The 23,472-nt window shown below is 44.0% G+C and overlaps 1 protein-coding gene across 9 annotated transcripts in view; it reads left to right on the forward strand.

Annotated features, from left to right (window-relative positions):
• The first annotated feature begins 3,839 nt into the window (after window positions 1-3,839).
• CCDC88A (coiled-coil domain containing 88A) overlaps window positions 3,840-23,472 on the forward strand; it is a 320,350-nt gene continuing 300,717 nt past the window's right edge. For 5 of the 9 annotated variants that reach the window (XM_063918618.1, XM_063918617.1, XM_063918621.1 and 2 more), the window contains exons 1-2: window positions 3,840-4,418; window positions 4,513-4,613. In XM_063918618.1, coding sequence (XP_063774688.1) covers window positions 4,356-4,418; window positions 4,513-4,613 — 164 coding nt within the window. In that variant the 5' untranslated portion in view covers window positions 3,840-4,355. The remainder of the gene's footprint in view (window positions 4,419-4,512; window positions 4,614-23,472) is intronic. The other 4 variants (XM_063918623.1, XM_063918624.1, XM_063918625.1 and 1 more) reach the window with 1 other exon arrangement.

Genomic DNA, 23,472 nt, shown 5'->3' on the forward strand with positions numbered 1-23,472 from the left:
CCCAGAAACGCCCACTTCATGTGAATCTTCTCGCAGCTGACAGTGCGACTGAAAACGTCGCTAGAACCTGTGCAAAACCACAAAGCTCTTTGTACCCGTACGTCGCGCGTGCGCATTGCGGTGCATACGCATGCGCAGATTAGCCGTTTTTTACACTGATCGCAGCTAGCGATCAACTCGGAATGACCTCCGATGCACAGAATAGGACAAAAACATTCCATGGCGAGTGATGCAAACATTTTTGCAGCTGTCCGCTGACTGAGGATAATTTTTGCACTGCGTACACATGCAATCGCACACTTGCACGGAGCGAGTTTTCACTCTCCCTGGGCGGTGACTATCTGATCGCAGTACAAAGTAATTTGCAGCACAGCGATCAGATCTGAATTAGGCCCTTACAGCGGACAATTTCACTTGCTGGTCCAGTTTTCAACGGTTCCCCACTGTTACAAAATGGCTGCGCCTTTCACTAGGCCTGGTGGTGTCCAGGCTCTGGCGTCTCAACACTCACTCACCCGACTTACACTCTGCAGCGCTGCTCCCACTGCCCAGCATCCGGCCGCGGCTCTCCCTTTGTCAGCAGCAACGGCTTCCCGTCTTCTTCATGCACGCCTCCCGCTGCAGCTCTCCTCACACGCGGGCTCTCCTCCTTGCTCCGGCTCGGCTCCGCCCTTTCTGCTTCGCACCATGCGCCCTGTATAATCCTAACGGGGACAGACTTCCCGCGTTGCTGGGTCCCTCACTGCAGGTCCTGGGTCCCAGTGCCCTACAGTTTCTCCCCCCCTGGATGCTGCTATTGCCTAGCAACCGGGACGGGAAGATTAACCCCCGCAGTCTTCGCACCCCAGGCTCATTAGGCTGCTCTAGCTGCGATGGCAGCTCAAATAACTCATTCAGGGGCACCCCTGCGGTGGGATATCACACTATCAACTGCTCACAGTCAGACCAGGGTCCTCACTTAACTCTTGCTGTGTCAGTGCCCTCCTCTGCTACTGCTGCAGACTTGTCAGAGATCTTAAAGGGGCACACACACCATTTTCCGGGGTACCACAATACTTACTGTATATCGGATCCCGCAGGCATGGCTGGGATCGCATACTATACATCGTATGCAAGAGGACCGCATACGACGTATCGTATGCGATCCTACCGCCTGGGAAGCTGCCGGGCGGTTCAAGGGAAATATTCTGCGACTTCTCCCTCGAAGAAGTCGCATAAATGTATGACCACCTTTACAGCAGCAGTTCTCAACCGCAGCCCTCAAGTTTTCCCAACAGGTCATGTTTTGAGGATTTCTGTCTGTGGATGCAGGTCGGGTAATTACTGACTCAGCAAAATAGATGAACTCATCTTGGTATGGCTAAAGAAATCCACAAAATATGACATGTTGGTGGTACTTGAGGAATGGAGTTGAGAACAGCTGAATTAGACAGAATGGGGGTAATTCCAAGTTGATCGCAGCAGGAATTTTATTTAGCAGTTGGGCAAAATCATGTGCACTGCAGGGGAGGCAGATATAACATGTGCAGAGAGAGTTAGATTTGGGTGTGGTGTGTTCAATCTGCAATCTAATTTGCAGTGTAAAAATAAAGCAGCCAGTATTTACCCTGCGCAGAAATAAAATAACCCACCCAAATCTAACTCTCTCTGCACATGTTATATCTGCCTTCCCTGCAGTGCACATGGTTTTGCCCAACTGCCAAAAAAATTCCTGCTGCAATCAACTTGGAATTACCCCCAATATCCAAAACTCTGCTATAACAGTCCAGGTTTTAAGGATATCCATGTTTGAGCGTCTGTGACTTAATTAGTACCTCAGTCAATGTGATTTATCCATCTGGACTCAAGCATGAATATCCTTCAAACCTGGACTGTAAGGGCGGAGTTTGGGAAACTCTGGACTAAGCACCTGTCTATGTATCTCTCACAATACAAGTTATAATATAACTGTGGTTCCCAAACTCAGTTCTCAAGGCAACCTAACAGTCCAGGTTTTAAGGATATCCATGCTTGCGCAAAGGTGACTTATTAGTACATCAGTCAATGTGATGTATCTCTCACAATGCAAGTTATAATACCCCTCAGTTCTCAAGGCACCCTGACATTCCAGGTTTTAAGGATATTCTTGCTTGAGCAAAGGTAGTTTAATTAGTACCTCAGTACCTACAGCATATAATTAACCATCAAGCATGGATATCCTTAAAACCTGGACTGTAAGGACTGAGTTTGGGATTTTGCAATACAATAAAATATCCTCCACCATAAAACAAAGCTATAGTCACACTGCATACTGGCTATAAACTACAACAACAAAAAATGATCTTATGGGCGATAGTCATTTGTTTATCGCTCCTGATCAACAGTCATCCGGGGGGTGATATTCAATTGTTTCTTTTTATCACGCTTGTCACGGTCAGAGAGGTCGGGTTCAGCTGCATAAAGCGGCTAAACCCGACCAAACTAACGGGCGTGACGTGGAAAGCCCCGATTGAGCACTCAAACGGTTCACTTCTTCCAGGGGCGTTTTAAGAGAGGAGGAGGCCCGTGTTCAGCCTCCTCCGTCGGGCCCCCTCCTCTCTGCCCGGAGCGCCGTAGAGTCTGAGCACTAGAGGGCTCAGACTCTACTGCGCATGTGCAGATCTCCGGGAAAATGGCGGCTGGGCCATTTTCACTGTGTTCTAGTGGCGCTACGGATGCCGGTGCTGGACTTCGGCGGGGTAAATATTTTACAAATGGGTACACCCATTATAGAAACGCCAGTGACTTTTTCGCTTATTGCAGCCAATCACGCCCAAACAGAGCAACAATTGAATAGCTCCATTGAGCACCATCTACTGGCTGCTGGCAAGAATTTTTTTTTTATTTCGCCCTATGAGTCAGGTCCTGTTTCCCTGCTCATGACAGATTAAAATAAAAAAGTATCATAAAATCACTTTTTTTTCTTTTTTTTTTGTGTGCTTTATTTAATTTCATCTTACATCCATATTGTCATATAAATCAATGCTTTCTATGAGAAATGCCATAGAAAGGAATGATAGGCAAGCATAAGGCATGAAAGAGTGGCACAGTTAGTGTAGAGCAGGCCAGGAAATGGACGAATGAAGCGGATCAGTCAGGGAATGTAGTAATGTAGCCTGGCTGAGGTACAGATCTGGATGATCTTTGGGGGGAAGGGTACATTAAAAGGCTTTTCCTGCTCACGGCTACTAGCACTGTAGATTTTCTGTGCACAGTCTGCTAGCTCCACACATCATTCCCACACCACCCTCCTTCTGATTTAACACATGGTCCTGTGAGGCTTAGGGGCTGTCTAATGAAAATTACATTGCAGTTTATTATAATTTTTTTTTTTGCACTTTAAGGAAACTCTGGGATATTCGGCCTGGAAAATCCCCAACGGAAACAGCCTGGCAGGATAGCCCAGTGCAGGGGGTAATTATATGGGGGAATGCCGCTTTCCCCCCCCCAGACTCCTGCAATGGATAAATGAGGTGGTGGGAGTGCTATAATAAAAGTCTGTGACTAGATAAAGCGCTATGGAATATGCGGGTGCTATGCAAGTAAATGTTGATAAATTGACGCACATGTGGTAGAATGCCATTGTCGCAGTAGGAGGTCATCTGCGATTTTTCCAACGCGGAGGTTTCACCCTATTAGTAACACGTGCCACAATGTAGCAGCAGCAGAACAGGCACCTCTGACAGGAAAAGAGGAGGGGTGCAGCTCCTGTGATATACAAAATATCACAAGTCTTTGTTTTATTGCACAGGGAAATATATTTAGATATATAGCTTTAATAGACTGATCATGCTGATTGCTAGTGTTGAATTGGTGATAGTGTGTGCTGGAGGTGGAGTCACAACCCCACATTGCTATCCAGTGGGTTTGGGCTGAGGATGTAGTGAGACCTCTGCTGCCTGTATTCCCTTCCTGAGCTGCTGAAGACTGGAGAGTCTCTCTCTCTTTCCTCTCCTCTCCCCACCCCTCCTCTTCCTCCCCCTTCCAGCCTCCCACTTGTGCTGCATGCAGACCCTAGTTCTGCTGCTGCACCTCTGCAGAGACAGGAGGGAGGGGATCCAGGGCGTGCATCATTACAATGTATTTTATTTATTATTAGAGGATCTGGAACCCTGAAGCTTGAACCCAAGGGCTTCCCATTTTGGAATACTGCCATTATTTATTTGCTCCTGTTGTTTAATTTTTTTGTATTTTATTTACATTTTTTTCCCAAATGGCTCTACCACGTCTTGGAATCTGGATAGCCCTATTGCTGTAGGAATACCATTTGGATTGCTTCTTTATTCTGAAACAGGAGAAAAAGGATTACATAGATATACATATATTTTTGGTAGAAAATGGAGAATGATATATTTGCTCCAGTCCTGGAAAATTTCATGTGCAGCCCTCTGGTGAGCTGGGTAAGCCTCGTCTTTATTTGTCTCCCTGCACATCGGACCAGGCTGATCCATGTGGAGCTATGTGCACATTAACCTCCTTTTTTTTTCTTTCTAGATCAAGACTTTCGGAGCCTTGGTGAAGGGAAATGGGACCCTGCTGGATGAATATGTGGCTTTAGTGGACGGTGTGTTTCTGAATGAGGTCATGTTTCAAATGTAAGTGGAAAAAGGTTTTTTTCTTTTTTTCTGGGCTATAATCTCCAGATTACTCCTGTGTCCTAAATTATGCTGATGGGGCATAAATAATAACGTATCCGTTACACAAGCCTTTTTGCGGCTGCTGCAGAACCTCATGTGAGTCAAAGCTAGTAAAGGTCTATCTTGTGTGTACCATTAAGCAAAGCATTGTATTTTGACCGTCGGTTTTGACTTCCTCCACCTAAGAGGTTCTGCAGCAGCTATACGCTGTGCTCATTTATTTCCTCGTGGGGCTTGGCCAAATCTAACACAAGCCAGCTCTAGTGGAAAGTGTAAGAAATCTGATTCCTCACAGGTTTCCCTGTCTGGATTCCAGAAGGGAAATAAAAAAGAATGAGATGGTATAGTTTGCAGGTTTCATTATTCATAGCGGTACTGACGGCTTTATTAAAACAGCAGGGGCCTAGCTGGAAGATTGTATTGCTGAATGGTAGGGTGAGTACCCTGTCATCTTACATGGCTGACAGTCAGTGCCTGATCGACTCTGACACCTATGTACAATGGCTAAAGGATTGAATTAAATGACCCCCGCCCCTCCTTGTTAAGCTTACAAGTGAAGGAATTAAAGTGGTAATGGGTTTGTGAGCCCTGGGTATATAAATAGAACTGGAATTCATGTTGGCACAAAACCGTTGATTTGTATTTTTCATGTATTTTCCGTTATGTTGAGGAAGAGAGGGTAGAGAAGGAAGACCTATCTAGCAGAGCATCAGAGACCATGTGCACACAAGATAGGCTGCAGTGAAAGATAAGGAAGTTCTCTTCCAGACCAGTGATGTCACAACATCCCCAGATACACACATCTTGTTTCATAACTGCTCCTATCTGTTCTGATTTATGGATGATGGCTTAAATAGTTAATGATGTAGAGTTTGCAGGAAACACATTTGTTTTTTTGTTTTTGTTTTTCCAATAAAACATAGACTATACAATATTTGTATCTGAATTATGTGAAAAATTAGTGCCTTTTCTTTGTCTTTGAAATCTAAGATTGATCTAGGGCAGGGTCGGACTGGCCCACAGGGGTACCAGGGAAACCACCGGTGGGTCCCACTGCCTGAGGGTCCACTCCTTCCTCTAGGGATCATGTTCCAGACTGTGCACTTGTATTATACATGGTAGATAGGTTACATTACACTGCACTAGACTATTGTGTATTTCAAGCCTCTGTGGAGTCTGGCCACACACCCTTTGTAGGCTGGCCACACCCTGAAGTATGGGCCCCTATAACTGCATTCCCCCGGTGGGCCCTTTATGCCCCAGTCCGACACTGATCTAGTGACATGTTTATGTCAAGACTAGCATGGTCATAATAGCTAGGCTTACCATGCTATACAGATGGAGCCTCATTCATCTATTCTTCTCTGCTGCACCTAGGTGCACCAAGGTTTATTAGCATAAGCCTTTCATATATTGTTCTCAGCTGCAATACAATACAGAGAGAACAATACAGCAGGGGATTAAAGGTGAATACACACTGGGGGATTTTGAGCTGACAGCAGATCACTTTTGGTGTGTTGAGCTGCTGTCAGCTCAAAGCCGCCCAGTGTGTATGGATAAGCGCTGATGCGCCCTCCCGTTTCGTTGCTGGCGGCCGCCGTTCATCTACTGGTATTACCAGTAGGTGAGTGGCTTTCCATAGCGTCCTGCTATGGAAAGCCGCTGACATCGCTGGGCAGGGGGGAAAAGCGTTCAGTGTGTATGCACTGAGCGCTTTTCAGGCCAGCGATGTCAGCGATCATCGCTATGCATTCACTCTGGGCAAAAACGCCCACTGTGTATGCACCTTAAGTCCGACGACACTGGCATAATTAATCCTATTAAAGGGGTAGATTAGCAGGGCTCCATCTGTACTTTTTAAACTTGGACACTAAATTACACAAGTTCTGCAATTGGCTGACTTCAAGCCTGAATTTCACCTGGTTTTAATCAGACACAGAACCTACGTAATCCATGAGTGTCCTGGTTTAAAGGGATGGTATGGTAAGGCTAATAATATGTAATGCAGTATTGGGCAATCAGCTGGTAGGGGATGTAGTCAATTTGCCGGCGGTCAGAATCCCGGCGTTCATGATACCGACGCCGAAATCCTGACAGCTGACAATGTCGCCAGCCGGAATCGCGGCGCACCAAGGCTATTCCCACATGTGGGTGTCCGCAACACCCATAGAGTAGGAATAGCTTCTGTGGCGAGCCATCGAGCCCGCAAGGAAATTTAGTGCTCGCCCCGCTGCCGTAATTCTGGCGGTTGGGATGCCGCTGTCAGGATATGGACAGCCGGAATCCCGTCTGCCGATAATACATACCAAACCCGCTGGTAGGGTATTCTTAGACTTGCCATAATATGCCTTTAATCCAGGACACTTATGATTTATAGCGTTTTCAGACAGAAACGTCTTAAATTTCCAGCGTTTACACAGCCTGACCCCCCCACCTTTCACACAGGGTAGCAGATTACCAGGTGAAGCAGTTCTACCTGGTAATTTGCAGATCAACACGGATATTTCTACTGTGTGAAACAGTCGACTGGGGTCAATTCCTGGGTCTCCGACCCTGGTAAATTCCTGGGCCGAAGTCCCGAGAATTTCAACCTGGGTTGACCCCTTCACAAGGGGGTGGGATGTACTAAAGGAAAAATGCTGTAAAACCCCCGAAAACGGGGGTTTTACAGCATTTTCAAATGTACTAAGACCCCACCGCCGTTTTTTCGCCGTCCAGGGTATCGCCATCTCTGGATGGCGATACCCTATAGAAGCCTATGGGCTTCTTATCGCCGACCGCGCGCCCCCGCTGCAGACGCCCCCCCCCCTCCCTCCCTCCCTCCCGGCATACCTTCCTCCAGGCAGCCCTGGTACCGCAGGGGGGAGGAGGAGGCGCCGGGGACAGCCTGCTGCTGCTTCCCGGCGTGCGGGAAGTGTGGAGACCCCTGGGAGGTGACGGAGACCCCCGCTGACCACCTCGGGTATCGCGGGGGGCCTCTGTCACCGCATTGCGATATTGATCGTATATGTTAGTACATATGCGATCAACATCACTGCGATATGCGGCGATGTATACATCCCGCCCAGAAAATGATTCAGGTTGACACAGCAATTTACTGGGTAAAAAGCTCTGTGTGAAAGGGGTATGACAGGTTCTGAGGCTGATTAAAACCAGGTGAAATGCAGGCTTCAATTTAGCCAGCCACAGAACCGGGACACCTACGATTTGTACAGGATTAAATGGATATTATGGAAAGCCTAGGTATGCTGAGACTTAGGGGGAGATTCAAATGTTTGAAAAGTCGGTTGGGTGTCTGTTTTTTTCCTGTCTATTAGATAGGAAAAAAACAGACTCCCAACTGACTTTTCAAACATTTGAATCTCCCCCTTATAGTTCGTTCCAAAGCAGCTGGAGAACTACTGGTTGCTGATTTCTGATATAAATAGTTTTTCTAATATACAGAGCAGATGCACATGTTGGCTTCTGACAAAACAAGCTCCACTTTGTTTGTTCAGTTCTTTATAATATTGGCTTATTTAAAATAACCAGTTGTTACAGACCGTCTTTTCTATTCTGGATTTAATTATTTTCTGGAACGTTTTGTACAGAGTCCTTGTTTTACAGTAGATAGGGCTGAGATGAGAGATACGAGTTGTGATCCTGTGACTAACTGCGCTGCCAGCAGGGGGAGAGTGACCAATACATGGATAATATTTCCCTGAAGTAGCCATACAATAGGAGGAAATATGACACTGTGTGAGCACGCTTGTTTGTTCACGCTGACCTGGAGAGTGCAATGAATCAGTTTCCTTCTCTATGAAGAATTGTGCATACAGTATATACTGTTATATTTATCAAAATAGTGTGACGGAAACATTGCATTTTATATTAATCAAGTACACTGGACTTGTAATGGAAATATGCCATACATTATATATTTATGGTGTGCTCTTAGTTTAAAACATATGGTACTAAGTACACTGTAACCTAATACTTTGTGTGTAGCTCTGAGTAAGTTTGTGTACTCCAATGAAAACTCAGCCCTTCCACCCCATTCCCCCAAACTAAAGTCTGGTGACAGTGGTAGATGGGTTCTGTAATGTTATTTACACAAATAGAAATCACAGGCAGGCACACAGAGACACAGATTGGTAGGAATTGTAACCAGGGCTGCCATCAGAAATTGTGGGGTCTGGGACTGACAATATAGCCCCTGCCCCCACCCCCCAAAAATAATTATATATATATATATATATATATATATATATAATCATATGCCCCTGCCACCATATTATGCCCCACATAGTAATGCCCTGACAACATATTATGTGCCCTTGTCACCATAATATGCAGTACCTGCTCATTGTCAGAGGTTCTGCTTGTTGTCAGGGGATTTCCCCTCACCACCGACGCATGTAATAAAAACTATTGAAAATGTCCCTCCCGAAATGGCCACCGCCTCAGAAGAGACAGTTATTAAAGATAATGAGCATCCTCTAGTATCTTTAATAACTGTCTCCTCTAAGGCGGTGGCCATCTTAGCAGGCACACTGTGACCCCCAGTGCTGTAAAGTCGGATGCCGGCTTCACAGCATCACTTTACTGCACCAGGAGGGTCACAGCAGGAGCACAGCGATCAGATGACTGGCTGCCCTCACCAGATCACCAATCACCGGTTCCTGGGTGCAGGTAAGTATTATTTTTTTAACACGGTGATCAGCATGGCTGTCCATCAGACACACATGGCTGATCACAGGGGCCAGATACGAGCACAATCTTCACTGCCAGCAGGCAAATAAGGTTGTGCATGAGTCGGGGAACCAGAGAGAAGCCCAGCTAATGCTATCTCCACATAACGTTATTATCACAGGGCACCCTCTGGTATTTTTTACATACAATAGATATATTATATATATTTTTCTTTTTAGTAAATTAAGGCAGATCACATTTCCTACTACAAGTATGGGAAATGCAATCTGATTACTAAAAAACTGGTATATTAGGGGCTTGGGGGAGAATTTTACCAATTCTCCAATTGCCCTTTAGTACATTTAGGGGATACTAAAATAATAATGATAAATATGTCTGATAGATACTACATTTAAAGGGACAATTAGTTTTAAGGCAAAATCTACCTTGTTTTTCCTTAAAACTAAATGTCGCTTTAAACCTAGTAGCTATATCCTGGAAAAGCAACAGGGCCAGCAAATCAGAGCCTTTTATATTTGGTCCTATGCTTCTTTGCATCTGCGTTTTAATGTTCCCAAGGCACAATACCCTGCTTAGCTATTGTTTCTATAGTGGGCTTATAAATTCCCCATGCAGTCAGTACCCCACACGGGGGTTGATATATAGATGTGTCCTCATACATGTTTCCTCAATACGCCATGCAGCAGTAGATGCCTGGCATGAGTCAGCCGGCAGTTCCCGAGCAGCTCTGCTTATGTTGGGTGTCTTTTTTTGCAGAAAATGGGTCTTATTTGCATATCTATGTGACTAGGACGCACAAGCAGCTTATGCTGATTAAAATTATATGCGGCATGCCTATATTCTGTGTGCGTATGTAGCTGTATCTGCATACGAAATGCTACATTACAGTGATTTCCAGGAATACATTGTAACGTAGCATTTCATATGCAGATACAGTCGCAGTCACACACAAAATATAGGCATGCCGCATATCATTTTAATCTAATTAACATAAACTGCTTGTGCATCCTATTTGCATAGCAGTGCAACTTAGATGCACACGCTGTAATTAGCCAACAATTACCCCCATATCATATTCAGCAATTTAAGAATAGTCATTGCAAATTGTAAGATCACTGAAATAAGCATAGACAATTAGTGGACAGAACTGTATTCATAGAGCAGCTTTATGTGCTATACTGTAGGTCATGGAAATAAGATACCTGATGATAGAGATATTTGGCTGAAAAGCACAAAACAAGCTCTGACTATAGAAAAAGGTATATGAGGGAATGTCTAAAGCATCACTGTAATGGAAGCTCTCTCCTGGCCACTTACTTAAAACTGTTCATTATTTGGATGGGCTAGAACAACAATTATTATTATTATTATTATTATTATTATTTTTTTTGGGGGGGGGGGGGTACGCAGGTTGTGTTGAAAGTCTGTTTCTGCCATGTTTACAAGCATACCCTGCGCAATACTTTTTGTCCTCAACAGCTTAGGTTTTGTTGTTGTAATTCTATAGGTGAAAACGCCTGATGTAAGGAGCACATTACAAACATGGAGTCCGGCAAGAGAAAATGTACACAAAAAGCTTGCTGTTCCTTATACCCGTTTCCATGGTGACTGGGAACCTGGGGCAGTGAATGTGTTCCTGTATTGATGTGGTACAATATACTAGTGTATGAGGCTGCGTGTATCCTGCTTGTTCAGTCCTATTACTCATTGTATTATAGATAGTGTGTAGAAAAAAAGTGTTACTCCAGGATCCCAAACATTATTTTCTTCTGAGTAAAGAGTCTCTCATCAGGGTTTAGCTACAAATCAACCTAGTATTGCCGTTTTAGGTGGAGAATTGAAGTAGTTGTCCGTGTCATCTTTCTGAGTAGCAAATATGGTAGCTGCTCGCTCAGGATTATAGGTACTGCGGCGTGCATGCCAAGTACTTGCTGTTATGCTGAAATAAGTATATTACTTTTCTATTTGCCAAACAATACATATCCGGTGTATCATTAATGAACAAGTGGCACACTTCAATTGGGATCTTACTAAGGGCGGGATTTACTAAAATTAAAATGCGGAAAAAAATCCCCAAAAAACTGCTGTTTTCTGAATTTGGCCACATTTCCCATATGTACCAAGCTCCGGAATGCGATACAGTCCGGAGCCAGGAACCGATGGGAAACGCCATCTTGTGGCGTTACCCAGTAGAACCCTATGGGCTTCTCTTTGCATTTTCCCAAGGATGGCATCCAATCAGTTCCCTCCCTGCATTATCGGCGGCCACCACGTCGCTCTGCACATGTGCGGAAGGACTCCTGGGTTCTAAACCTCCTCTCATCGGGAGAGCTGTGCTTTGCGCATTGCTATGTACATACCGGTGTTATTAATACCGGTATGTACCTGATAAGAGGTAGGATGTACCGCATCGCGGATGTAATGTTTAGTACATCCTGTCCTAATTATGAGATGCTCGCTTCTACTTTTGCAGTGGGCTTCTTGGACTATTTTTTAATTTGTTTAATTTCAGAATGTTTGTAAATGGGCTTTCCTGTATTTACTGATCAGACCGTGATTTTGTGATGGACATTGAGATATAGCGCATGCAATTTATTACTTTTTAAAAAAATGTTTTTTAAATTAATGTGTTCGGGGTTAGATGGCGGGGGGGGGGGGGTCTAGTTCAACTTAACTTTTCTCCATTGAACAGTTTTATAATTAAGTTACCATTTCACACCCCAGTTAACGCTGCAAAAATCACAGCATTCACATTGTTTTCTCCAATTACTGCTATCCCCCATAGCGATGTATGGGAACAAAGCAAAGTGTCACTTTAACGAGTTTTGGCTTCAAAACTTTGATTTGACACCAATGCTAACCAGTTTTTCTGTTTTGTGCGGAAAAAGGGGTTATCACTATTTTGGGAAACTATAACCATGCAACTATGCAATCAATGATTTATCCTGCGGTTCCTGCAGTTATGCTTGATAGATTGTAAGCTTGCGAGCAGGGCCTTCCTACCTCTGACTGTTTGTTATCACCCAGTTTGTTATATCATTGTTATTTCCAATTGTTAAGCGCAACGGAATTTGCTGTGCTATATAAGAAAATGTTAATAAATTTAATAATAGTGTGGTATACGGAGTCGGACTGTGATGCATTGCCAAATTATTACACTTCAATAAACAGCTTTATTGCATATAGTGGAAAAAATTTAACAGCATTTCCACATGGCGTTATGAAGTGCTTCCTGTCCGCCATCAGCGCCAAACAGTAGTAAAGTGCATGATACTGTAGATCTATAAAGTCTTTCTAGTTCCACCATCTTTTCTTCTGTTTTTATGGTATGATACAATCCTCTATTATAACATAGTCTTAACATTTCCCGTAGTTCTGTATCGTTATGGTCCGTTATTAGCACTACCATTGCTCTGCAATTCATTTCACCATCTATAATGCATGTTGTTGGCCATATGGGGTTGACCTAATGTCTGACAATCTATTATCCGGAACCCAGTGAAAACAGAGGTGCACTCTTTCAACACTATGGAATCTCTGCCAGAAAATTGATAAGGGTCACAGTGGCGAATGTATTAAGCCTGGAGAAGTGATAAAGTGGAAGGTGATAACGCACCAACCAGTCGGCTCCTAACTGTCATTTTTCAAACCCAGCCTGGAACTTGACAGTTAGGAGATGATTGGCTGGTGCGTTATCACCTTCCACTTTATCACTTCTCCAGGCTTAGTACATCTGCCCCATAGGTATATACTAAGTCTCGGAGAGAGATAAAGTGGATGGAGATAAAGTACCAGCCAATCAACTCCTAAATGTAATTTTTCAAATACAGCCTTTAACATGACAGTAAGGAGCTGATTGGCCGGTACTTTTTCTAAGACTAAGTAAATAGACCCGATAGTTGCTTCTTTTTTGCCTCTCACACCTCCTCACAGCAGCTTTATACAGACCTTCTCTTTCCTACCCATATAAGACTCCAGAGGTCTGGAATATGTTTTCACTATTTGATGAATGTTAGTTGCTTACAGAAATACAGCAGACCAGTCCGCTAATTGCCCCTGGACCTCGCCATACAGGCTGCAAGCCTAATGTTGAAAACCATGCACTAGTCAAGTAATGTGTTTCTGGGGAGTTTTATTTGGAAAGCTGTAATTAATGGATGTGATGTTTTAGGATTGAGATACTGAGGAAAATTGTTTTAGTTTTTTAAACATTTATCTTTAAGTCGGCAGTCCCTCTGTGTCAGAGCATGATCTGTTTGTTCTGGGATTATTAAATGCTATTCAACTGGTAACCAGAAGTGATACCATGGCTGAGCAAGCTGGTCAGATATTACAACGAGCTGCAGTGTTTCAGCGGATTCAGTATGATATACCAGTGGCCAGGATGGCGTCCGTCAGTATACCGACAGTGGCATCCCGCCCACCAGTACACCAGCAGTGGGGTGAGGGCTAGTAAGCTGCGCTCTCCACAGGTTATATTCTCACTCTATGTGTGTCATAGACACCCACGGAGGGAGAATAGCCTGTGTCCCCAGGTATTCCGGCGTCTGCGTTTCACCGCTTGTCGGGATTCCAGCGTCTGTATTGTGTTCACTGGGATCCCGACTGGCGGTATGCTAATTGCTTCCCATTCAGCATATCAAGCTTTCCTTTTAGAGGCTCCATCTGACTTGGAATAGGGGCTGAGTCGGATGAATCTCTGTGCACAGATGCAAATAGTGAGCTATTGCATGCGCAAATGCAAATTTACATATCTTCTTCTGATCTGTCTTCCCGTGAAATTGGGGGCTTTGAGGAGGCAATAATGCAAGTTCATGAAACAGCCTTGTACGAGTGCTGTGGACGTATATCTAAAGCTCCATACGTTTCTGAGTCATGCGTCCAGGGAAAGGAAGCCTATTTATGGTGGATCTCTTGCGCTTACTGTAGTATGGAGTTGGCTCAGGTGCCGTAACTAGCGTTGACTGTTGCGGCAGTAGGGATAAATATAATGGGTGCCACTGGTTCCTGCTTGAATATATGTTAGCCCTATGGATTCTCACTGTAGCATAAGGTAGCAAAATCAGGCATCTGTAGCTGCCTACAAATACAGCTGCGTTATGTTCCCAGAGTTCAGCTTCTTCAAGGGGTTTGGGTAATCGGGTGAGTGTCCACATCCAGGGCAGCCATCAGGGGGGGACTGTGGGGACTAGTGTCCCAGGACCGTACAGAGAAAGGGGCCCACCCCTAGCTCCTGCCACCAATACCTGTAGAGCTGTATCAGTCTGTGAATCAACAGCAGGCTAATGCGCAGGGAGGACTTATCTGTGCATCAGCTCTCTGTGAACCATTCCTATATGTAACGTCACAATGTATGACATCACATAGGGGTGGAACAGTGCAGCAGAATCTTATTTTTTTTTTTTTTTTGGAGGGAGGGGCCCTGTCTATTTTGTCAGTCCCGGGCCCCACAATTTCTGAAGGCATCCATGTACACATCTATTTAACTACAGGGGTAGGCAAATAAAAAATTTTTGAACCATTAACATCTGAAGATATTTCAGACATGTAATAGTATCTAAACCATAACCAAATACGGCTAATGTGTCGTATATCTTGAAGGTGATGTTTATGTAATCCACAAATTCTGGTCAGTCAGGCTGTTTTTTTTTTTTTTTTTTCTTTTTAAATTTGACATCTTCATACCGTAGGTGTACAGGGATTCATGGATTCATCTTGCAGCAACTGTGCTGAAAAGGCTAAAGCATATATAATTAAGTACTCCTGTGCTGTAGAAATCTATGTGGGGAATGCTGACTCAGTTGGGAGTGTGACAGTGTGTAAGGGGTGGCCATAGATTGTTCTTCTATAGAAATCAATAAGACTGGCTAGTCTGCATTTTAGTATGCCCTAGTCACTGAATGCTGTTATACCTTTAATTTGCGAAGCTAGATAATGAAATGTATCAAGATTAGAAGCATATAATCTGGTTTATTCAAATATAGGTATTGTGTTTTGGCAGTAACAGTGCAGCATTGTCACTGGGGCTTTATAGAGGGTCCAGAATGATGGGGAGGTGTGGCCATGCCTGCCCCTTCCCCCACCCCCAAGAAAATGAATGAAAACTATTATACTATGTAGGGTGCATTGTGCCCCTTATTGCCCTATTCCTTTCTCTGTCTGGATTTTTTGTTGTTGTTATTTTATTATTTGTTGATGTCTGTAGTTTTGGTGTTTTTCGCAGGGTATCTGGTCTCTAGGTCGACCACACTTGGTTGACAGTTATTAGGTTGACCACTATTGGTCAACATGGTTTGTAGGTTGACATGGTCACTAGGTCGACATTTACTAGGATGACAAAAGGTCGATATGAGTTTTTCACAATGCAAGGGAATACGGTGCACTAATTGGGGTTCACGGTCACTCTATGAAGAAAACGACACCATTCCCCCCAAAAAATAAATAAATAAACAACACCTCATGTCGACCTTCTGTCATGTCGGCCTAATGCGAGTGTCGACCTATTTTGGGTGTCGACTTAGTCACTGTTGACCAATAGTGGTCGACCTAGACACTGTCGACCAAAGTGTGGTCGACCCTATGAACCACACCCCTCTCAGGGACCAGTGGCTTTTCTCACTTTAAAGCACTGAGGTCATGAATAAATTCCCAGTCGTTGCTTCTCGATGTGGAGTTTGTATGTTCTCCCCATGTTTGTGTGGGTTTCCATGGGGGCTTTGATTTTCCTGCTACACTCCAAACACATACTGGCGAGATTACTGTTGACAAAAATATCAATTTTATATAAAGAATTATTAATAAATCTAGTAGATTTGTATAAAGTTTTCCATAGTAACATAATTATTAGATACAGATGTCCATACAGAACATTAGTAAACCAACATTGTTTCAACTGGTATGAAGATTACCTTGACACCATTGCTACAGGGCTTCTGTTAAGTGAAAAATGACAGATGGATGTTGTATATCCTACAAGGTACAAGTCCTATCTGTTGTACATCTCTCCCAAGACGGGAGCAATGCCAAATATGTCAGGTATTTCCCCTAGAGGTATCTGGCATCCACACATGGTCCTGATAGCGCTTTGTAAAGATCTCCTGGCATACTTGCTTTTTTGGAATACTTTCAGGAAGGTGAAATGTTATTATATTTGCTGGCTGGTGGCCAGGAAAGGGCATCTTCTGGCATGGTCTGCTATGTACACAGGTCCCGTCCGCTATTCCTAAAAGACTCTCTGTCCAGTGGAGCAGAGCTTGGAATATATTTGTCAAGACACAGTGTTCTATTTATTAATCCCGGCAGCTACAAAGATCAATTGATCTCTCGCCTCTTGGAAAACATTTGAATAATCATGATTAGGTGCAGGCACAGTTCTGCTCGTGTGATGCTGAATTCGGGCTTTTAGGGAGATTTTCAGTACAATGGTGTTGATGTAACCGATTAAAGGTCACAGTTATATATTCACATTCGCTTTTGTCACTGGTATATCTTAGTCGATGGACTCACTTGTTTCAGATTATTTATAAATTGAAACAATTTCAAAGTTGTCTGTAAAAGAGGTGTGTGTGTGTGTGTGTGTGTGTGTGTGTGTGTGTGTGTGTGTGTGTGTGTGTGTGTGTGTATTTATAAAATGATGTGTTACAATGACAGAAATCCCACTAACATGATTGGACACACTAGATCACGTGACCATCGATGGCATAACTGCAGGGTGGCTAGACTCTGAATACTGACGTCGGAATCCCAACTGCCGGCATTTCAAATGTATGTTTGCTGGGGTCTCCTAGATTTTAGCCGCAGGGTGTGTGTGTTGGGGGGGGGGGGGGGGGGGGTTAGGGTTAGGCAACGCCAGGGAGGGTAAGGGATAGGCACCCCCAGGGAGGGTAAAGGTTAGGCTGCAGGGGAGAGGGGGTTAGGTTTAGGCACCACCGGGAAGAGCCCCAGGATTCTGTGCATGAGGATGTCTGTGTCAGTCTTACAAGGGCCGGCATCCCATCCGTCGGGATTCCTTATGTATTCTGTTGTATTCAAGTGATAATTTTATTTAATTACATTTTTGAACAAAAATAATAAGCACTAAGGATATTTACTACTATGATTGTGAACAGTAAAGGATCATTGTAAGACTCTGACAAAACAGTTACATTCTATGAACTGCATGACGCATCCGATGAATGGGAATATGGTGTATATTGTTTGGCTTTGTTTTTTTTTTTGTTTTTTTTTACAGGATTTATTCATTTATTTTTAAAGGATTGTTTTTTTTTCTGTCTTCAGGTTCCATACATTCCATATCCATATAGGTTGCTGTCTCAAAATATAAAACCGTTTCACATACTGTATTCCAGGATAGCCTTAATCTCGTCTTCTAGGACTTTCTATTTAAGGTGTGCAGGCTTGTCCCCATGGGATAACACTCAGACGTCTAGTTGCCACGGTGATGTGCAATTAATGAGGACTTAAATGAGTTTGTTTAGGAAATGGAATCATCTCTGGCTGCTGAGAGACATATAATTTACCAGAGTAGGAAGATGGCCATAAATCAGGTAAATCCAGGCATAAGACACCTTTATTATATTTGCTTATGTAGAGAATCCACTAGGAATTGCTTTTTAATATGAAGCTGGATATGTAAGTTGGTGATTGGACCTCCTGTAGATGTACACTGTTGGGTTTTTATTATTGGTTATGCCCCATACTGACGCCTACCTGACAAGGGAATTGGTTGTAAAAAAAATCTAGTTCTGAAAAACATTTTTCTTGCAAAAGTCCCACAAAATATTCTAATATGAAATATCTGGCAACCGCTAAACATTTATTTTGCCAGTAAATTAATTTATGGCTTAGTGCTTGTTCACTCGTAGTATGTACAGTACATCACAAGAACATTGCAGGTATCAGGGAAGCTTTTGCAGGCATGTCCAAACTGCGGCCCTCCAGCTGTTGTGAAACTACATATCCCAGCATGCCCTGACACCGTTTTGCTGTCGGAGAATGCTAAAGCTCTGTCAGGGCATGCTGGGATGTGTCGTTTCTCAACAGCTGGAGGGCCGCAGTTTGGACATGCCTGCTTTACAGCATTGTAGGGGGTTGGTATCAGGAGATCAGCGGGTGGGATCCCGGAGGTCACCATATCGTCCCCGGGATCCCGGTCCCCAGATTGCCGGCCATGGGGAGGAGGGGGGGCGAGCGCAAGGAAGCCCCTTGCGCTCTCGCTGAGCTCACCACAGGTTCTATTCCCACTCTATGGGTGTCGTGGACACCCACAAGTGGGAATAGTCCCTGTTAGTCGGCATGCCGACTGTCGGGCTGGGCAGAGATCGGGATTCCATCATCGGTATAGTGACCGGCGGGATCCCGACCGCCGGTCACATAACTACACCCCAGTTGTAGGCCCTGGACAAAGCAATGCACTGGGGCCCCTACTCACCCATTCACAGTAATAAATCAGGGTTGCCAACATTCTGGCTGCCCATTTTGGCAGCCAGATTCCAGTATACTTGCCCACCTTTCCAGGGGGCCAAACAATTTTCAGGAGCCTTCCGGACGATCCGGGAGAGTAGGCAAGATTTTATTTTTTATATTTTATACTTGTTTTCCCACGCCATCTTTCCACGTTTCCATACAGTGAATGGATGTCAGCACTGTGATAGCTCCAGGCATCCACCAATCAGCATGCAGACCATTCACTGTCTGGCTGCTGCCTGGGAGGCAGGTAGAGGTTGCTGCCTGGCTGCTCTGATGGTGTTTCATTATCAGTCAGAGTGGCTGGGCAGCATTCTCTTTCTGCCCCCCAAGAAGCTGTGGAGGCACAGCCCGGGGAAAGTGGGGGCATCTGTCCCCCAGCCCAGCACACCCTTAATCGATAGCTCCTAGAATTGTGGGGCCCTGAGCAACCGCCTAGTGTGCCCATATGTTAAGATAGCCCTGAAAGTAGCTATAGGGATCTCTAAGAAGAAAAAAAGTATTTATTTGGGGTAATCTTAGTACCTGCTACTTTCATTTAAATCAAGAGACTCTCGAGGGCCAGCAAGAGGCTTTTCTCTGTCGGCCTGCACTAGAAGAGTTGTTGATTTATCATGTGTTGTGGAAAAATCAACGTGGACAGTTGTGGTCAGATTAGAGTTTATATTGATAATGGCAGAGCAAGATTACAATAAAGTGACAGTCAGCATGCACTTATAAGTAATTACAAGGGAGCTCCATCTGCCTCCCGAACATTGCATAGATGGCCCCTAATATTGCATTTTACAAAGAATTACTCCACCCAAGCTTGGACCAATCACAGCAGGCCTTGAGGCCCATTCCTCCTTATCGAACACCATCTGGTCCTGGGTGGGCACATGACACAAATAAGCAAGACTAGGGTGACTTAGCAAGTTCTTGTCACGTACCTACATTCTTTGTCAGCAAAACATCTTACATAATAATGTCTGTTAGTATTACATGATATTAAAAAGTCAGAATAGATTCTATACATTGCTTAAATTTCCTTAACAATTCTCACCCTTTTGATAATTTTATTATCACACATATATAAAAACATAAACTAAAAGGTAACAATGGCAGTACTACTAATGCTAAGAAGGTGGTGTGACTGTGACTGGGGATGATATAGCCACAGACGCACCTGGGCCTACCCTGACTCTGTTGCCACACCCCGCAGTCAATTGGCACCTGCAGGTCAAAGTCTTGTCCTTTAGCAGCCGCTTTTCCCGGGCGAATTAGGTCCACCCAGTACTCTGATGCCCCCAGGTTTTATTATGTGACAAAGTACCAATTGAGACAGGATGTACGCAAGAGGAAGAACTGACTAAGTACTGCCTCGCGGTTGCTATTCTGCTAAGCATTCACACACCTTTATTGAAGCATTCACACACCTATCTATCTAGCTGTAAGAATAATAACAGCAGCCAGAGGTGCACTAGGGCACAGAGACCACTCGGTGAATTCGCTGGAATCGGAATGACTGACTCGTCGAAATCACTTCTCGGGATAAACTCCCTCTGGGGTGGTGTCCAAACTGTCGAAGTGCACCTGCGGGACCCTCTTTCAGAGATGATGTCTTCCACCCAACTCTTACAACAACTGAGGGGTCTCTCAGAAGAGATGGGCAGTTGGGCTGGGCCATCAGACGGTCATCTCTGTGGCTGTTATCATTCTTCCTATTAGGCGAGCGAATCCACATTTTTCCTGAAATGAGAAATACAGCACATTAAGCATTTCCAAGCGATCAAAAGAAATACAATCAATCCTATCACTACCACTATGGGTTTTATTAAATCCGATAATAGATTGTTAAACCATACACCAATTGACCCCATCCAGGAGAAGGGATTCCATCCCTCCTTGGATATGTCTCTAGCTTGTTTCTGTAATTCCTTTACTTTATTCATGTGCTCTTCTATGGGGTCATGTGAGTCCTCAATCCAGGTACAACATTCCTCCCCTATAACAGCACAAGTTCCTCCCTCCATAGCTAACAAATAAATGAGAGCCATCCTATTTTGTAGGGTCACCTTCCTAATTTGAGCCTTTTCTTCATTGATAGCATGGATGGCACTTGTGGTCTCATTAATTATCCCATCCATAATATTTGCATATTTATTTAACTTATTTGCTAATTCAATTCCCCAGCCTGTCCAGGCAGGGAACCACATCCAGGCTTTATCTGCTGCAGTAAACAATTCTCTCTTGTATCTAGTCTCTCTAGGGCTTGTTTCTATCATATTGGTAAAAGAGATGTTCTCACGTTGTCTTATGGCTGGCACAACTCTTCCTATAGTGCAGTTCCCCCATGCTCCCATAGGAAGCCATGAGTAGGCCCTATTTCCACAAATATAGTATAGGCCTTGCTTCAGCACCCTAGGGATTATTTTACCATGGTTTCCCAACCAACTCTGAAACCATACCATATTATTGTGCACTTGGGTTTTACAATACCAATCATCCTCATCTGGTTAGGACAGGCACACCTAGGGGCACAAAGAGCTTTCATATTTGCACACCAACATTGATTGTTACAGTTACAGTTCACCTTGTCACATAACTTTTCATTGTATTCTATGTTAAACACTAAGGCAGCATTTTCACAATTTGTTTCTCCAACGTATACCTTAGGTAAATTGACTAGGTGACCTTTTAGTTCAGCCACGTGGTTAATAAACATAGGCCCTATGCACATAGTGGGCGGAGAGATTATACCAGCAATTTCTAAATATATTCCTAGGTCTGAAAGAGCATTGTGAGCAGTGTGATTTATGTCTATTTCAACATTATAGCTATAATCTGTGAGGTTAAGATCATTCATCGAGATAGGGATACCAATCAAAGGGATTCCTTTATGGTTAGCAGGAACATAAGAACAGATCCAACAGTCAGTGGCGTTCAGCTCCTTAGCGGTCTGCTGATGTAGAAGCCATATAGAGTTCTTTTGCTGTTCTCCTTTCACCTGCACACACTGATATAAAGCACAAACAAGCAGGCAGAAAAACAAGCGTATCTTAACAGTCCATTCAGTTCTCTTCTCCCCGGGGGCCCCATGCTTTTAGGACCAGTTTGCATCATTGACCTGAAAGTTAATTTTCTTACAGTGAGAAGCGTACTTTCCTCTCCACTTTGACGGAGGTCACTGTGGTCAATAGCACCTGGTACGGGCCATCAAATCGGGGTTCCAGATGTGTCTTGTGGATCTGGTAAAGAAGAAAACACTTTGCCATGCAAATTAGTCAGTGGCTTATGAAGCTGAACAACGTAGTCAGTAAGAGAAGCGTACTGTCCATGCAATTTGAGTGGCAGCCTGCCAAACAGTATCTCAAATGCTGAAAGTCCATGTAATCCCTTTGGGGTATACCTCATTGCAAAAGGATCTACTGGTAAAGCTTGTACCCATGTAAGTTTTGTTTGCTCACAGATCTTAGACATTTTTAATACGCTATTTGCTCTCTCAACCGTTTCATGTAGGCCATACCTGCACACAAATTCAGATATCAATTTCTTTGCTGTTACTGCAGCCGTTACCTTGGCAACAGGCCACGCCTCTATCTACAAGGAGAACATAACCATTCTGTTGTAAAGTATTTCAAACACTGTGCAAATCAAAATTTAGCAATCATATCAATCATTCCCCCTTTGGAAACATATGAAGGGAGATGTGCACACAATCGACCATCCTCATGTTTCCAAACAATATTTATTTATTTGCAACCTGCCTTCCCCCATTTACCAAGTGATTGGGGACCTGCCTGATTTTGCAGGGTAATTAGAGTATACATTGACATACTTTCTCTCTTGAGAACACGGGCTGCTCCACTGTCCACCAGATACTCCACTGAGTAAAAAGGCATTTCAGAGAGGGTCAAGTGGACAAAGGCATCACTCCCCTACTCTCCGAGTGTTAGGAAACGAGTACAATGTTACAAATTGAGACCCTGGAAATCTGTGGAATGTGTGACAACTGGGGAGTTCCAGTACTCATGAGTGAAGCTGCAGTCAGTATGAATAGCCGCAGCAAGACCTTTTCTAACCCAAACTCCATTACTCCTCCCAGTGGTTGGATGGTGCCTGAGGTGCTAGTCTTCTGCCCAAGGCAGCCGCGTTTGAATGGGCGAATTAGGTTCGCCCAAACTCCGATGTCCTCCAGTCTTACAAGGTTACAAGGCACCACCTGAGACTGCGAGTGAGGGGAAAACTAGCTACAGCTAAGGAGACTATAACATGAGAACTAAACAAACAAGTTATGTGCGGCGCTGCCGCCAGTACAAAAACACAAAACTAAGGCTAGTGGGAAGACCCACAAAATATGACACTGTAGTTACCGGGCTAGTAAACAAAAGTATAACACTCTAAATAAGTACATAAGAAATCCTGGCATGCAAACAGAAATATAACATAAAATACATGAACCGAATGCAGCTAGTGGGAAGACCCACAAAATATGTCACTGTAGTTATCAGACTAGTAAACAAAAGTATAGCACTCTAAAGTACATAAGAAATCCTGACATGCAAACAGAAATATAACATACAATACATGAACCAAATGCAAACAGGAATGAACCACTGCTGTGGCTCATAACACCAAGATGACTGGTAACACTGGAAGCCCTCCCTGTCGGGCGCTATCC

The sequence above is a fragment of the Pseudophryne corroboree genome, chromosome 4 (genome assembly GCF_028390025.1).
Source record: "Pseudophryne corroboree isolate aPseCor3 chromosome 4, aPseCor3.hap2, whole genome shotgun sequence".
Lineage (NCBI taxonomy): Eukaryota > Metazoa > Chordata > Amphibia > Anura > Myobatrachidae > Pseudophryne > Pseudophryne corroboree.